The 18,516-nt window shown below is 35.2% G+C and overlaps 1 protein-coding gene across 1 annotated transcript in view; it reads right to left on the bottom strand.

Moving 5' to 3' along the window:
* The window catches only part of DMD (dystrophin), a 2,325,391-nt gene that overhangs the window by 43,091 nt on the left and 2,263,784 nt on the right, over positions 1–18,516 (bottom strand). Inside the window, 5 exon segments of the mRNA XM_043994767.1 lie at positions 2,759–2,917; positions 9,204–9,269; positions 10,471–10,536; positions 17,212–17,250; positions 17,948–18,084. Coding sequence (XP_043850702.1) covers positions 2,759–2,917; positions 9,204–9,269; positions 10,471–10,536; positions 17,212–17,250; positions 17,948–18,084 — 467 coding nt within the window.

Here is an 18,516-nt window from a genome sequence, read left to right as displayed (position 1 = left end):
ACAAAAGGTGCAATCATTTGTTTTAATCAAGTAAAAGACTGTATCACTTGGGAGAAACATAGGCAGCCATTCCCTAAGATTTTTTTCTGTATTAGTCCCTCTCTGTTGACCACTAGTTACCATGGTATGGTAGAAAAACCATTAGATATGAAGTCAGAGAATAGGGATTTAAGTCTTGATTTCACTACTTACTCAAGTGATCTTTGGCAAGTTATTTAACCTCTCTAAAGGTCAGTTTCCTCATCTGGAAAATGGGCACACAATAACTGTTTCACCACCTAGCTTTCAGGGTTGTTTTCAAGAAAGTGCTTTATAAATCTTAAATTGCCATGCAAATATGAATCCTTACTGAAGATACCTGGGTAAATGGGTAAATAATCCTTGCAGAGAACATTTTCTTTGGTGTCCTTATTTCCAAATATATACTCCTGAGTTGCTAAGGCACAAAGGCAAATAAAGACTGGGTTGTTAAAAATCACATAGCAATGAGTTAAAGAAAAAAATTAAGATTAAAGATAAGAGGATCAAAGATTTAGAACTGGAAAAAAAGCACTAAAAAGTCATCTACCCAACTGAGTCATTTTTATAAAGAAACAGAGGTCCTGAGAGACCAACTTGCCTAGAGCTAAAGAGACAAGTAAGTTGGAGATACAGGATTTGAACCCATACTTTCTAGTGTTCTTTTCACTGGACCAAGCCTCACTTCTTAAAAATCTAACTTATCATCTGATATGGAATACAGTTTCATCACAGATCTCAAATGTTTAATAATGTTTATCCCTATCCAGGCTCATTTCCATATAGCATTTTCCCCCCTTAAGTTTAAACTAACATCAAACTTTATTTCTTCTACAGAGATCCATTTCTCACTTAATTTTTCAATTCTACATGTTCTGAATGTGAGAGAATACCATTTTTGCTCTAATTTAATAAAAAGAGCATTACTTTCAAATAAAAACCTATAGTGCAACCTATGAAAATCTCTCTATTTCTGGGTTACTGTCACTAAAGTCCTATTTTGAAGCCATAACATTGCAGAGGCAAACCTAAATTTAGAGTTCTGGTGGATCCATGTTAAAAAGAAAAGTACAGGCCCAGTAGTAAACTGTGTCCCTCTCATCTAAAGACCAGCCAAGCTAAGTTCATATAAGTAGGCTGACCACTAGGTCATGATTTTTTTGTGGCCACACTAAACAATCCAAAACTGTCCATTAAGACATGGGAGTGCAGTAATCCATGTTGGTGATGGGAATACCCATCCCAATCAAAATTTTAAAGACTTTCAAGGTTAAATCAATGCCATCTATGACACTATCACTTTTTTATATCTGATTTTTAAAGTAAAGCCAGTCTCTAGCAAGGGTTCTTAACCTTGGGTTTCTGACTTTTTTTAAAAAATTGTTAACTATTTCAGTATAAACTACTTTTGTATTCCTCTGAATTTTAGCTTATTCATTTAAAAATTTCATTCAGAGAAGGGGTCCATCACACACACACACACACACACACACACACACACACACACACACACACACACAATTAAGTTCCTCTGCTCTATAGTAAAATATTTGGCATGAGCATGTTCTAAGGATGATTTTTCAGCAAAAACAAATTTTCATGAAAGATGTCTTTTACCAAAAAGCCTGACAAAGACTAATAGAAATACAGTTGTGGTTACATTCCTAAAAATAAAAACCTCATTTTTCGCAAATGGGAATAAAGATATCTTGCCTTTTCATTCTAACAACATTTCTAGTAGAGTTGTTTTTCAGCTGTGTGTGGGGTAATCTTTGAATTCATTATATTTCCTGGTGTCTTCTCCCTTCACTGCAAAAGTGGGGAACTATGGAAGTGGAATCAAACATAATCAATGAGATGACTAATTTTGTTGAAATGCCTACATTAAAAGAGGAAAAAAAATCTTTGTCAGAAGTGATGATTCTTTGGGTAGGAAGAAGGGACTTATTTAAAAATGAAAAAAAGACAGTGAAGGATGCAAAATATGAAAGTCATCATTTTGAGAAAAGAATTCTCTAGGAAAACTGGTTTTGAAGAAAGGTTAGAAATGGATACCTGTAAACAAGTTTCTTTAGCAGTGACATTTTCCTAAATATAATACATGCTGTATTAATTTCATTATTCTAGTACACTTCCTAGTCATAGTTGTATACCAGACTTTTTACTCTTCTACATTTAGTTTTTATTTTAGTTCTTTTAAGTCTTCAGCAATTTTCCCTATTTACTGGAGACATCTAAGCTATGGGCGGCTGGAAAAAACCCTCTTCCCAACACTCCAACCAATCAGTTAAGTTAGCAGGTATGTTTTATGCATTTGACAATGAAAAATAAAATGAAACTAGTGGCCTCAAAATACAATGCAATGAACTTACTATCCCAAATGTATTAAAATTTACAAAGTATTGGTGGAAAAATTCTTACAAACTGCATAACCGTAACTGAAAGCTACCTACATTTTCACATTATCCTTAGGAGCTATGAAGTCAAAGTATATAAAAACCCCATACTTTATACAGCACACTGCCCCTTTAATAGCTAAAACATGACTATATAACTAAGTATAACATGGAATAGACTTCCTTTCAAAATACAAAATATTAGGGAAACTATAAATGGAGGTACACAGAGTTAAAACAACTTAAAATCAAACAATTTGACGTGTGGATCCCCCAGCTTGATTTCTGACTGTGTGTGTATATGTATTAATGTCCAAGTTTGCAAGACTAGAGAGAGAACTCACCTGTTTTCTTCCTCAAGATCTGCTAGGATTCTCTCTAGCTCCCCTCTTTCCTCACTCTCTAAGGAAATCAAGATCTGGGCAGGACTACGAGGCTGGCTCAGGGGGGATTCCTGGTTCAAACTTTGGCAGTAATGCTGGATTAACAAATGTTCATCATCTCTGGAAAATACAATTGAAAAGGTTTTTTTTTCCCCTTTTTTGCCCAGATAGCAAATCACTAACACTTGTGAAGAAGGGTTGGGGTATGGGTTGATTTTTACATGTGCACTGAGGAGATGAATAGCTTATTATTTTTAAAGAATTAATTGGATCTTAGCTTCTACCTTCAAGGATATTTCAAATGAGTTGGGGTCACTGACAAACCATCTGGTGACAAAACCATGTAAACTTTTAGTGAAGGTGATTAGCCTTTGGCTGTTTGCATGGCCTTAGAACTAGCAGAGATGTTTGTTGGTGGTGCTGTGATTTTGGATAAGAAACAAAAAAACAAAAAAACAAAACCCAACCAAATCAAACAAACAAAAAAACCCAGTAACCCACCCACCCCCCACCACCACCCAGCAATGTTTCTGCTTCAGAACATGTCAACAAAACCCAGATTAATTTAAATAAATCTGTCCTGATTTGTTTGTTTGAGTTTTGGATTTGACCTGTAATTCCATCAATGTAGGGATCTCCCAGTAAAGAAGGAAACTCCTTCTACCAATGCTCTGCAACTTAAGAGTATAAGAGAAGTATCTGGGGCACCAATAGTTTAAGCCAGGACTTCTTAAACTTTTCCCACTCGTGACCCCTTTTCACCCAAGAAATTCTTATGTGATCGTGGGTATATAGGTATATAAAGTAGGCATACAAGTCAAACATTTACTGCCAAATTTTTCATGACCCCCACATTCAGTTATGTGACCCCATATTGGTTCGAGACCCAGTTTAAGAAGCTTTGGTTTAAGCAACTTACCCTACGTTATACACTTGGTATGTGCCAGAAATGGGAACTGAATCCAGGTCTATTTTAAAATTAGCTTTTAAAAAAATTAACAAACATAGGGGTGGCTAGGTGGCACAGTGGATAAAGCACCGGCCCTGGATTCAGGAGTTCCTGAGTTCAAATCTGGCCTCAGACACTTGCCACTTACTAGCTGTGTGACCCTGGGCAAGTCACTTAACCCCCATTGCCCCGCCAAAAAAAATTAAAAAATTAAAAAAAAATAAACATTCAAGAAAAATCTTAGAAAAAAATGTATAGTTAAGCAAAACAAATTCCCACATTGGTCACTTGAACACAAGTTTTCTTAAATCCACTATGCCATGCCTCACCTATTTTCTAAGTGAAGAGTGAAAATCACATTAACCTTTTTTTTTTGAGTTAAAATAAACCACTACTTATGCCAAGTATTTTTTTTTACATTTCAAAATACATAAGCAAAAAGGTGCCCCAATGTAAATTTATCAATACATTTTTAAAAATCCAATTGCTGACGGGATGCGAAAGTAAATGGGTGGAAAAAGAAAAGTTTAGCTGATTAATTTCAAAATAGTTAATAAGTGATCTTATAATTAGGTCTTTAAGTGTTTATATTTTAGGAGGCATCCAACTTTTTTCTGGGAACTAGATACTATTTAGTACATGGGTAAAAATAATCTAATAAATGGATACCAGATCCTCAAGTCAGTGTTATCACCAGATGTAAGTATGTAAGCAAACACTTCATTCCATTTCACTGGGAGAATCAGAATTGCTGTTTGAAGCTAGATGCTGTTTAAATATTTTCCTTCCAACTTAATGTCTTAAACACTTTTCCGTATCAATTTTCATTATTTTCTCATTTGGAGAAATATTTAGATGATATTCTAAGTACAATTAACCATTTCTTTCCACAAAAACGGAAGAAAAAAAGTAAAAATGATTAAGTTACATTAGCATATCAAGAAAAGAAGTCCAGCATTTATCAAATTGGCTAATGTAAACCCAATATAGTCAGGTGAAAAGTAAAAAATTTGGTAAAAAGAAGTTATTTGGTGTCACTAGTGAATTCAACTATTTCCCTTCCTCAAATTCAGTCAAACTGGTGTATGTGTTTAGACAATCCTTAAGAATTTTATTAAAAATATATATTTGGGGGCAGCTAGATGGCGCACTGGATAGAGCACCGGCCCTGGAGTCAGGAGTACCTGAGTTCAAATCCGACCTCAGACACTTAACACTTACTAGCTGTGTGACCCTGGGCAAGTCACTTAACCCCAATTGCCTCACTAAAATATATATATATATTTGCTGCACAATTTCCCAAATGCACTTAAAAAAGTATGTGGTGATTTTAGTGACCCTAAGTTCCTCCCTGTAACAAAGGCCCTTTTATTCAAAATGAATATTCTTCTGATGCTGTTGTATGGCTACAAAGCATTTAATTATCCAGTGAATTAAAGTTATGGGTGTATGTATGGTGGATGTGAATAGGCTCTATCATATTACCAATAAAGCATTGAAAATGACATAAAGAGGAAGGGAATTAATATTCACACAATGTAAAGATATTTAGAGTAATGGTCTCCAAACTTCCTTGATCATGCATCCCTTTCAGTAAATAAAATTAAAAATCTAAAAATAAAATGAGCACATTCCCTTATTTAGATCACATTTATTAACTACTATACAAATAACTACATATAAAACTTGCACAAAATATTAGTTTTTAAAAAATTAAATAAAGACAAAGTAATATTTAATCCTAGTGTCAACAGGGACTCAATAGGATTTAGTGAGCATGGAGGGGAGGGGTGGCATGATAAGACTTTCTCCTTAAGAAGATCATTTGGGATCTGCGTTTGCAGTGGTATGAGGAGAGACTTGAGGCAGGGAGATCAATGAAAAAGTTATTACAATTATCCAGATAAGAGGTGGTGAGGACCTAAACTAGGGATGGTGGCTGTGTGAACAGAGAAGGGAATAGATGCAGGAGATGTCAAGATTTGTAAAGTTATTAAATATATGACACGAGGGATACATGTCAACAACATCCTCTCACAAGGATGGTGGGACCTTTGACAGTAACAAGGAAGGTTGGCAGAGTGGTGGGTTTGGGGGGAAAGATAATGTAATGAGATCTGAGATACAGTTTATAACCCATTCATTCCTGTTCTTCCCATGTGACATATTCTATCCTACTCAAAATGGAAAAGGAGGAAAACAGTACTCTTCACTCACCAGTCCCTGCCTTCCAAGGGGTCCCTGCTATAGTCACAAGTTGATCTGGGGTGCAAGGAATGAGTATGATGAAAAGAAGATGTGTAATTTTCCCAGCAATCCCTGTGTAGCTGCTGTTGTGCATGCCCAGGCAGTAGTTAAGCTTATGTTTGCTTTGAGCAGCTGACATCTGATTCATAAGGGGGCAGGCTGGAGGTTCGCACAGTACAGGTAAGGGATGGAAAAGTGTAAGATACATGTGGTTGTGCTAAAGACAAACCAACAAAAACTACCATAGAAGCAAGGCTAGAATTCAGCTAATCTTCATACTTCCCTCTTCTTTGATTACACATCCTATAGGGTCCCCACCTCTGAGACTACTAATCTGGTGGTCCTAGTTGGAAGATTTACAGGAAACATGAACAAGAACCTCACAGGGTGAGAAGATATGGATGGGTCCAGGTCTACATCTCATTACATTATTTTCCAAACCCACTCTATATGCCCCTTGGAGAGAAAACCCACATGGATGAGATCACAAATCCAGCCAAGTATCTACGTAAGATACCTGCTACTTTAAAAAGTCAAAACAAACAAAAAAAGAGTTTTGCTGAAATAACTTGTAGATTTCTTAGTTAACATTATTCTCTTCATAAAATTTTGGAATTCAAAAATGATCCTAAATAAGTATGTATATAAGATACATAGTTTGACTTTAACCTAGTTTTAAGAGTCTTATTGACTAACTAATATCAAGGACCTATATTTACTGAATGTTAAAAATTCGGTGATTTGGAATATTTCTTTTACCCCTAATAGCTAAAAATATCATAGAATCTTAGAGTTGGAAGAATTTCAAACATCTTCAGTGACCTGGAACTTGCTACTTTATGAGGCTGTTTTAATTGTTAGGAAGACTTTCCTTGACAATGTTTTTTATGATTTCCATTGTTCTAAGCTCTGAGAACAAGCTGAACAAGTATAATCTTCTTCTATATTTTGTTCTTTGAAGACAGCTACAAGAAATATGCCCCACTCTTCTCCCCTAAGTCCTACCACTTCTAACCTAAACTTCTTTAAATCCTTCAACAAATCCTTCATTTAACTTTTCTTGGTATCTTGGTACTCTTCTCTTGAATGAACTCTAGGTTGTGAAAATTTGGTCTCAAATTTCTGGTGTCAAAATTCAGTACACAGAAATTTTTATTATAATTGTACTGTGTTTCAACCTAGACAAAGTACAGTGAAATTATCACCCGTCTCCCCCCCTCAACTTTAGCACCCTTGGGATTACTTTTGCTTTTGGCCAATATGAACTGCTGTCTAACCACTGACTTGTCTGACTGACTTCTTCCTCATCTTATATGTGTTCTTTTGAACCCAAGTGTAGGACTTTAGTTCAACTAAATTTCATTTTGTAAGATTCAGCCCATTGTTTCAGCCTGATAATATAATTTTGGATTTAATTTTCAGCATTCACTATATTATCTGTCTCCCTAGCTTGTGTCATCTGCCAATTAAATAAGCATGTCATGGATTCAAGCCATTGATAAAAATTTTAAACAAGCAGCTCCATGACTAGAACTCTATAATGTACACTAAAGACCTCCCTTTAGGCTGACACTGATTCATTACCCAACACACTTTGGTTTGAATAATTCAACCAGTTCCAAAGGCACCTAAATGAATAATTTCTAACAAAATTTTTAACACAGTTAATTCACAATCATCTACACTAAGCACATAGTCATAGCCTAAATTTGTTTGAATGGTCTGTGTATTCCCAAAGAATCACGGATGACCCAAACAGCAGATAATGCTAAAGTAATTTTAATTTAGCTCTGTAATGCATTAAATGATTCTCTGGCAGTTGATTTTCCTTCTTAATTAGGTTTTGATTAGGATAATATTAAGATTGGTTCATATTCCCTGAGCTGCATGGTGAGAGGAAGCATCCAAGAATAAACTTTCTCAAAGCAGTGGTGGGGAGAGAGACCACATTAAAAAATTTTAAATGGATAATCCACATATGGATAACTGAGAGTTGTGTCTATTATAGGTAGAGAAATCTCAGGATTTGGCTTTATCTTTGGTTCTTCTGGCATTCTCCCACATATACCAAATGATTTAAACTATTTTCATGGTTTAACTAGTATGAATGAGTCAAAAGTGATTGTCAACCCTTGAACTTTTCCTACCTATTATTCTGTCTACATGTCATCTTGAACTGGCTGCTTCATTGTTGTGGCAAGCAAAATATGATGGGCACTCAATCTATCTCTGCCTAACTTTTCCCGCATCTACCAGTGCTATACATTATTGACCTGACCCAGCTGAAGATCACAGTTAATTTTGACTTGCTGCCATTCTCTGTTCTACCTCTTTTCTATGTCAGTCAAAATTTATTTTTACATAATGATCTCTCAGACCTTTTTTTTTTTCCTTTTTATCCTCTAGGCCAAGCTCTGGAACACTCTTTTTAGACCACTACTGTAACCTGCTCTTTTGTTCCATTCTCCAACTCTATTATTATCTTTCCACTACAGTCAATGTTCCACATCTTCACCATAGCAATCTTTTTACCACCCTACATCCCCTCAACACTTAGCAATAGCTTTTCATCTTTTACAGGAAAAAAAAAATCTTCACCTTCTGTTTTGATGTCTCTTACCAGACTACCTCACTTTCTTCAATTCCTGAGGCTGATAATGTATATGCAAATGCATATAAATGAATCCTTTTGAACCTCTCAAAGAAAATATTCAATTAGGTTCCACAAAAAAAAAGAAAGAAAAGGCTGGATAATGATAAAATTCCAAGAAGGTCTACTGAAATAATGTCCTTTTATGTAGAGGACAGCTCTCTGCCCTTTTCCATAGCCGGAAAAGGTACAGAGGAATAATTTTCTAAGTTGATATTAAATCCCTTAAAATATGGATTATTATATTATATATTATATATTTAATATATTATATTAAAAAAAGAACACTGTTTAATGTTACTAAAATGTGCATTTGTGTGTCCTTGTTGACTAAGGGTAGCAGTAATTACATGGGCCAGTCCCATAAAAGACAGTTAGGGTTAAAAAGGGAAGGGAAAAAAAAGTCCACATGCAAATCCCAGAAAGCAAGAATATGCTTTCCTGATTGATTTCTATACTGTGGTGTGTGTGTGTGTGTATATATATATATAATATATATATATATATCATAAGCAATTTCATTGTCAGGAACGTTTCATAAAAAGAGACAGGATACTTACATGCTCTCATTAGGAGAAATGCTATCATTTAGATAAGATCCATTGCTGTTTTCCATTTCTGCTAGCCTGATGAAAAACGTAAAAGCTCATTAAAACTTATATGACTTACTAGAAACTATTCAAGACCTGTTCTAACATTCCTAAAAACTTAAAAGATAAATTATCTAATGATGAAAATGAATCCTCCCTATCAAAGGATATGATGAGTTATTCCAAATGATTTTAACACAGATAGAAGCTAACTAGTGAGAAACTGCCAATTCAAATGGTGAATTCTAAATGGATTCACATTTTGTTTTCTCTCTTCCAGTGATCAAGAGCAGAGAGAAAGAGAGAAAAAACATCAGGCCTTTGTTCTTTCAGGAGAAGTTCCCAATATGATTCCATAGAAGAAAGTCCTCTGAGAAACATTTCTTAGTTTGGAGACACAAATCAGATTTTTGCTTCTTGCTGACCTTATGTTGATGTTTAAAATATTTTGGCCAACTAGATTCTTATTAAAGAAAACATTAAGGGTGGCTCCACGTGAAAGACACTAAGTGTCAATATGTGTCATTAGCTTTCTGGGAAAGCTAATGTCATTCCTTTTCTAAAGATTACCACTTTTTATTGAGTCCCTCTATCTCAAAAATAATAAATAGCATCTTTACAAGAGGGGTATGGAGGAAAAGTTAACACCCAGAACAATGCACAATGTCAGAAAAAATCTAGTCAATTATAATTTTATTACTATTATTTTTTTTTACCAATTAAATATGTCCTATCATAGATATCAAAATTAACTTAAACCTAAGAATGTCAGCCAGCAAGGGTCAAGGGTTAAGTGAACCACCCACTATCAGCCTGATCTTCTTCAGCATCTTATTGAAAAATGAACACTCATGTGGAAAGTCAGTATTTTTATCACCCATGTGATATAGAGTCTGCTGAGGCATCTATTAATGTTTCAAATTCTTAGGAGATTGCTGACTTCCTAGTGATATGACTGCCCTAAGGCTTTAAACATTCTAGTTGAAAGAATGGCTGATATACAAAAAAATAGAATTAGGATACAAATTTCTAGGCCCATGTTTGTGCAACTTTGCTCTTTACTCATAGATTTAGTGTCCGCAAACATCATGCAGTGATGGGACATGCAGGTTAAGGAGTAATCTGATTAGCAGAAAAGTCCCGGGAATGAAAATTATTTATATAAAGTGTTTAATCTAGTTTCCTTGGATTAGTTATTTCAATAAAATATTTTCCTGGCATTCAACTGGTCTCATACCTGCTAGCATAATGCTCAATGCGTGAGTGAGTATCATCATGTGAGAGCTGAGGGGACGAGGCAGGCCTATAAGGCAGAAAATGTGATTAGTCACAGACACCATCCTTCAAGCTCAAAAACACACAGTTCTTTATATACATGGCCTTGAATTGACTAATTCAAACTGGTGCTTTACCTACTTTTCCGTTATGCTAAATGTCTACATTTCTAAAATCCAAGCATTTATTAGGTTCATTCCAAAGAATTCTTTCTTATACCTTATGTTTGTTTGGGCTTTTTCCTTAGAAGCCACAAAGGAATATGAAAACTATTCTGATAAATGTCTACTGTAGCAAATGTTAGGATAAATGATATTCCCTACCTAACAACTTTTCATATCCCATGGTTTCAAAGTATCAGCACTATATACAATTCAAAAAGATAAAACAAGCAGTTTGTACAAGTGGGTCACACATTTTTTTCTTCTTTCCTATGCCATATGCTTAAGATTTTATCATTTATTATCAAGAAATTTTGGCTTCAGGAAAGCCAGTCTAGGAATCTATGACATTTTGTGATCTTATATATTCCTATGACATTGAGCTCAGATTTCACAGAATCTGGAAAGGAAAATATAAATCTCTATACTTTGTAAAAATAAGGGATAACCAGTCATCTAACATTCAAAGGAATTTTGCTCTGTTTGTGTTTATCCAGGAATGTCAGGGTGTGTGTGTGTGTGTGTGTGTGTGTGTGTGTGTGTGTGTGTGTAAGAAAGTAAGAATGAAACATACACAGAATTCTTGGATCTACAATACTTCTTTGCAGAACAGGTTAGATTTTTGACAAGGTCAACATACTTTCAGCTTTCCAAGTCTGACTCACATAGAAGGCCTTGAAGATGAAACAGTTTTTTAAAAATGCTAATAACTTTTTTTAATAGGCAAAAGAAACATTCTTTAAGAGTTGATCCCTATACATGGCAAACAATATTAATGGATCAAAAAAGTTCACAGCAACATATCTTATAAGAAAAAGTGTCCTAATTTAGTTAATCTCTAAGTTTCATTTCATAGAAAAAGCCTTAGGGATGAGATCTTATACCATATGTGCTCAGAATAAGCCTGAGAAAGACAATTTGTGCCTGTGTACAGAATCATACCAGAATTTCTCTATGATGCATCTATGATCTCAGAAGAAAAAAAAATTTCCTGCCTTTTCTCATATCAGCTAAGTCTGGAATATACTTAAAAATTCCACCTGTGGAAATGCTGTTTCATAGCCCATCTCATGTCATGTCCTTGAAAAGGCCTGTCTTTATTTCCCCCAGTGGAAGTGATCTCTTCCTCCTTTGAATAATTACTGAATTGTATTTGTATCTCCTTTATGGACATCATCTTTTATTTTGTTAGAGAGGAAGAAAATCCCACTTCTAACATAACCATTAATCTAGGCAAGTCACAACCTTTCAATTCTCTAGGCCAGATGTGTGAAACTCATGGACATGGGCCACAATCAGCCAACAAAATTCCCAAATAAGGCCTGAATTAGATTAAAATGTAATTGGGAAATGATTAATAAATTAAAGATTTATAATGAAATACAGATAATGTTAATTTTTGGTGTTCTAAGTCAATGTGTAGCTTACAGAGATCTGTTTCTATGTCAGTTTGACACTTCTATAGACAACTAAGACTATATGTTTCAGAGAAGGTACCACCTGCAAATGTAGAGCTTCTCCAACCAGGTGTTCTTCATGTCAGGGAAATCACAGGTATATTCCCTCCCTCTGCTATGGTTAGGTCACATGTCTTATCTCCCCAATTAGATTAAGGTTAGAAGACATGAGCCTGGTCTTGAGCTTTAATTCCTTCTCATAGATCCATGCAACATCTTCACTAGCAGATACTAAAAAAAGTTTGCTGAACTGAATAAAAATTGAATCTTTGACTTTAGAGTTGTCATAAGCTCTCTCTATAAATCTATCTGTATATACACACACATATATACACATATATGTATGTGTATATACATATGCATATGTTTATATGTGTATATACATATATCTCTATATGTACACATACCTCTATCATCTATCCATCCATCCATCCATCCATCCATCCATCCATCCATCCATCCATCCATCCATCCATCCACAGCTTAGAACAATTTTCTCTTGATTAAGGTAAGAACATTAGTGGTGAAACCAATGGCTTCTAGGTGGACCTTCATCATAATAAAATTTTAAATTACTAGGTTTAACGTCAAAGAAATTTTAGGGCTCCTGAAAAGATGACCACCCCCATGTATGCTATGGCACTAGAGAATGCCACACCCTGGTGGTGACGTTCTCTCTCCTCTCAAATTCTTTCCTATTATTTCCCTGTCTTAAGTGTTATACACCTTAATAGGATACAAGCTCATCAAGGGTAGTAGTTGTTTTTTGCTTTACTGTTATCTCCCCAGTGCTTATCAGGTAGAAGGCACTTTAAAAATGCTTGTTCTACGAGTTGGTTGATTTCTCAAAGCTATATTATTTGGGACAACTTGGAATTAGAAGAATCCTAAATAAATCTTGTACAAAAGTATTTTTAACATTTTTGTATGAGGGAAAATTTAGTGCTTTGGTCCCTAGGGTAAGCCATGAATCCATCTCATTTTCTTATGGAATGTGCCATTAATATTTATTTTTCAATCTTATATGTGAACAATAAACTAAGAGTCACTTTAGAAGATAAATGTATGCTATTTGCCTATTTCACTCCCTTGGTAAATGATGGATATAAAAAAACCTCTGAAACCTTTTCAACAGAGTTCTCACCAAAAGAAGCACATGTTTCAATTCAAGAATATATAAAAAACAAAACTCTAACATGTCTTTTCAACAGAAGATAATGGTTTGACATTTTTTTCCTTATGGATTTACATAGCCTCTGTGCCAGAGCACCAGGGCTTTGTACAGCAACACCATAAACAACAAAAAGTCAAGAGGTTATATACCAGGAACCTAAAGAAACAAATACTTAGACTAAAGAAGAAAATGAACAAAAGAGAGGAGTATTGTGTAGAGGGATAGAAAGTTAATTCAAAATTCTGTTAGAAGTCTAAAATTGTTTTGCCCAGACATATGTCTAACCAGAAAAATAAAAGAAAATCACCTCTCTCTGAAAAAAGTACAACTGAGGCCTTTTTCCTCCTTAAAGAGAAATGTAAATCTCTCCTCTAATTTTTGCTATTTTCTACTAAGGTCTAAGGACCTTGCTGCAGAAAGCTGAATTCCTACATTATTTCACCATTACTTGCAATGAACAAATTTTCACCCATTTACATTCCAAGGCATTTCTATGAACAGTTTAGCTGTTCTAACTTTGGTCAAAAGAAAATCTATGTCAGGTTTAGCTTAACAACAATATAAAGAACTAATCTAACCAGAATGTTACAGACTGTATATGTGCCACTCCCAAGCAGGAGGGTTTGTTACCACAACGATGGCTGTAGTGTGATGAATGTTTTCAGCCACAGCCACTTGTGGGGAATAACTATTAAAGGGAAAAGGGTTTGTGATCTGCATGAGCTTAGGGAGTACCCATACAGTTGAAACCATTTACCCTTGAAGTGCTAAAATAAGTACTTAGGAAAATAAGTGTCAGTTATAGGGTTAAAGGTTAGGCTTTTACAAAGGAATGAGGGTCTAAACTAACTTCTAATATAAATTTCTGCATTCAGTCATCTTGACTAAAGAAGTACCATGATCACAAAGTTCATTGTCATCATAGGATCTAAGACAAAGAGCTAAAAGGGATCTAGCCCAACCATCTTTATTTTTATATATGAGGGAATTGAGGTCTGGTGCAGCTATGTGACTTGCCCAAGGATATTATCAGGGGTGGGATTTGAACCTAGGTCTTTTGATCCCAGAACCAGTGTTCTTTCCACTGTTACAAACTTGCCTGCTCACATCAGGTGGCATTCTGAACATTAAACTTTGTTGGATTTAGCCTTAATACTGAAATGCCTAGACATGAGTTTCTATAAGGTTCCCAAATCTGGACTTAACAGACTTAAGATTGACATAAAATACCATTTACTAATTAAAGCCCTTCAAAATCCATTTAGAATTTAATCCTGTAACAATCTCTTAGACCTGAAAGACCTCTGAAAATTCTCAACATCTCACAAGCTGGTAGGCAAGAGAACAGCTTTGTCTATGAAGGAATTATCATATTAAAGAGGTCATAGTTATTCCTAATATCAACAAGACAGACAAATCCTTACTTTGAAGAAGTTAATTTCTTTCACAGTAAAAGATATCCAAGTCTCTTTTGTAGTAGGTTGATAAAAAATAAGAAATATCTATTTCTCATTATATTTTTACTGAAATAAACATTATTTCTTCTCTTTTTTCCTCCCCAGGTGAATACTAGCCATTCTATGCTTAAGATATCCATCTTCAAATTGTCCTGGTGCTTTTCAAAAGTGTTCTATTGTCTAATTGCTGGTTGGGTTATTTTATTAGTTAGATTGGTTCTGACTATATTGTTCATCAGTACCTAATGAAGTTTAGGCCAGAATTATTCTTTTCTGTTTTTAAACTTTCTAACATCCAAAAGTCAGTGAACTGCAGGTACTAAGGAAAACACTAGAACATCTGATTTAAGGAAGTACAGGAGAGTTGCACTGTGTAAATGAAATTGGACCAGGTTGACAACTTATTGTTTATGGAAGAAACAATTCAATTAACTTCAATAAACATAAGGTATTGTGCTAGATGCTGGAGGTAATTAAGGTGTTTAACAATGTGATTGTAGGTCAGGGAGGAATGATATGCAGGAAACAACTATAAAAAGGGAAAGCAGAGGGTAAATGCAAAGTCTGGGCAAGGTTCTAAGGAATCTAAGACATCATTTTCAGGTGAGGAGGGGACAGAGTAGGGACATCTGAGCTGAGCCTTAGAGGGAAAAAGACTTTAGTCTCCAGAATGAGGTAGAGAAATGTGTGAGGTGATAGTTCATTCCAGGCAGAACTCTGCAGAAGCAAATAGTCCAATTTGCCTATAAGAGAGTATATGAAGGGGAGTAATAGGTGATAAGGAGAGAAAGGTAGTTTGGAACAAAACTGTGGAGTGACCAGGGGTTTATATTCCATTTTCTTCTTACATATCTAGTAAGGGGGAAGGGAGAGATGACAATCAGAATGTTGTGTTAGGAGACTACTCCAATGATAATATAAAGAATGGATTGAAATGGAAGGCCAATCAAGAAAATTTTACAATAGTGGACACAAGAGGTAACGGAAGGGGAAAAGTAGGGGACCGACTTAAGAAATAAGTCGAGAGAGAACATTCAGGCTGTGGCAATTGATGGGATTTGGGGGGATAACAGAAAGGAAGAGTCAAAGATAGCTCCAAGGCTATGAATCTGGGTGAATGGGAAATGGTGGAGGTATTTGGAAATACAGGATAGAAGTGTTGGAGTACGATTTGGGGGGGGGAGGAGAGGTTAGAAACAAAGATTTGGCATTCGTCATCATAGAGGTGATAAATGATACAGGGAAGAGAAGATCCAAGGCATAGAAAGAAGGCCAATTACACTTAAAAGGGACCACTTGAAATTAAGTTGAATAGCATAGTTTCCATAGATATGGGCAAGCTTTCTATCTATTTTAGGTTAATGAAGAGCTATCTCATATAGCCACAGTTGATGGTTTGCATCTCATTATTATCAAAACAAAAGAAAATTCAGTTTAAATATACTTATATCGAAAAGCCATGAAGACCCTGATAAAAGGAAATTTCTATTGAAGACTCTTTTTTTTCAAGTTGTTTTGTGCTTCTGTTTAAAGAAAATCCTTTAAAGAATGGGAAATCTGAAATATAATGTTTCAATAAAAAAGTCTCTTTTTCAAATACAGTATTACTTTACCAGTTAAATATCAGCTACCAATTTTACACTATGTATAGAGGCCAAGCAATATTTTCTAATAAAAGAATAAATTATGGTTTGAGTTCTTCTGTTTCAATCATAACCTGAGGGGCTAAATTAACTAGCCTGTGGTACTGAACTTCAATAAGTTGAACACAAATATGAGAGCTATAATGAAGACTTCACTTTTCAATTACTTCAAACAATTTCACATAATGATAATTGACTAGGTATACATAAGCTTCAATATGTAGGTTCCTCTCTCACTTTGGGGGTAGAGAAAAAGTATGTGTCAAAGCTGAGAAATCTAAGTGTACACAAACACTTTTTTTTACCTAATTTTCCAAAATAGCACTCAAAACTAAATTACCTCTTCACCTCATTAAACTATAGTCAACCCAAATCAACTGAATATTAAACTGAATCCTGCCCGATTCTGAATTACAGAGCTTCTAAGAAATATAGCTGCTGTCCTCTCCAAATTTCTGAACTCTTCAAACTTAAATGATGTGGCTGAAGAAACTTATTCTGTAACCAGCAGGCTCTTCTGCCACAGCTGAGAAGAAATGAGTAACCACATGTCTCAGGAACATAACTAATAACTCCTTATCAAGCCCTAATTAGGACTCAGTGCTGTGGGCAGAATTTTTGCCTGCCTGTCCACCAGGTTAGTGACTAGAAAACTCTGTTGTGATTTACCTGTATTTGTTGTGGATGGGACTATCACATACTTAAAAAAATAATTATAATGAAAGAGGGAGATGAATATATGTCTTAAAATAAATAAATAAAGCAAGGGGATGCAGCAGCAGCAGCAGCAGACTTTAGCAAAAGTACTCACGCAGAATCTACTGGCCAGAAGTTGATCAGAGTAACAGGACTGTAAGACAAAAAAATGGGGAGGTGAAGAGAAAGGCAGAAAAACTGAGCAGCAAAATAAATAATTACAGAAAGGTAAAAATGAATGAAATACATCTGACCAATATGAACAACCATGAAAAGCAGCAGCCCAAAAAAAAAAAAGTGGAAAAAAGTAAGATCAACCAAGCTGCTGTGATTGCCATTGAAGTGTTATTAAAAAACAGAAGTTCAATTGAAAGGAGGGAGAAGTCATTCGGACTTTGTTCACGAACATCCTTACTTATTATTTTTCAAAAATTTCAGGGGGCTATATTTTGTTTGAAAAGGAATACAAAAGTCAACAATTGGAAATGTGTCACTTAGCAATCAGATAAGAAAGGAAAGGGAAAAAACATTTATGGTGGAGTTTTGGGGGGGCGGCGGGGGAGAATCTATAGTAAATGTTAAAATTTCTAAAGTCCAAATTGCCCCATCTTTTACAAAACCTCACAAGACAATTAGCAGAAGCAGATGTATTCTTCCATTGTACTCTGAAGTTTAGCTCTTGGGAAAAATTGGGTTTAAAGAAGCAAGGGAAATGGCAATTGTGTTGTCAGCTTGTGTCTCCCAGCTAAAATAAATCAGATGAAAGAAATGGGAAAGCGCTTAGGAAGTGAAGAGAGGTAAGCCCAAGTGTGTTTCAAATAAAGCTCAGGTTCGCCTTCACCAGTACTCACGTTTCCATGTTGTCCCCCTCTAAGACAGTTTGCACAGGTAGATACCCCATTCGTGGATGCTTCGCAAAATACCTTTTTGTTCGAAATTTGTTTTTTAGTACCTTGGCAAAGTCTCGAACATCTTCTCCTGAAGTTGTCTGGAAGGAACATAGGGTGAAGCAGGATTTAGTTATCCAAGAAGTATTGACTTCTCCTTACACTGAGTATGTAAAGAACTCCTGAGTCCAGGAACGGTCAACAGACATTGGCATCCAAGAGCTTAGATAAACACTTCACATGGTACTCCCTTAATTTTTAATGTTAATGAGATGTTTTTTTCTTCATCGGAAGAATGATAAAGTATTATTATGACCACTGTGTAATCCTTCTTGAACTCCTTTGATAAAGGTAGCCAAATGACAAAGAATATAAAATGAGAGTGAGTCATACAATCTCAGAGTAGAATGGGAAACCATGTAGTTCAAATTCTTTCAGGATTATTCCTCTGCAATTAATAACCATCCTGCCTTTGCCTGAAGACTCTAGTGATGGGAACCTAACTACCTTCTAGGGCAGTCCATTTTCATTTT

This window comes from Dromiciops gliroides, chromosome 3 (genome assembly GCF_019393635.1).
Source record: "Dromiciops gliroides isolate mDroGli1 chromosome 3, mDroGli1.pri, whole genome shotgun sequence".
Classification (NCBI taxonomy): Eukaryota; Metazoa; Chordata; class Mammalia; order Microbiotheria; family Microbiotheriidae; genus Dromiciops; species Dromiciops gliroides.
This window is presented reverse-complemented; position numbering and strand designations above follow the sequence as displayed.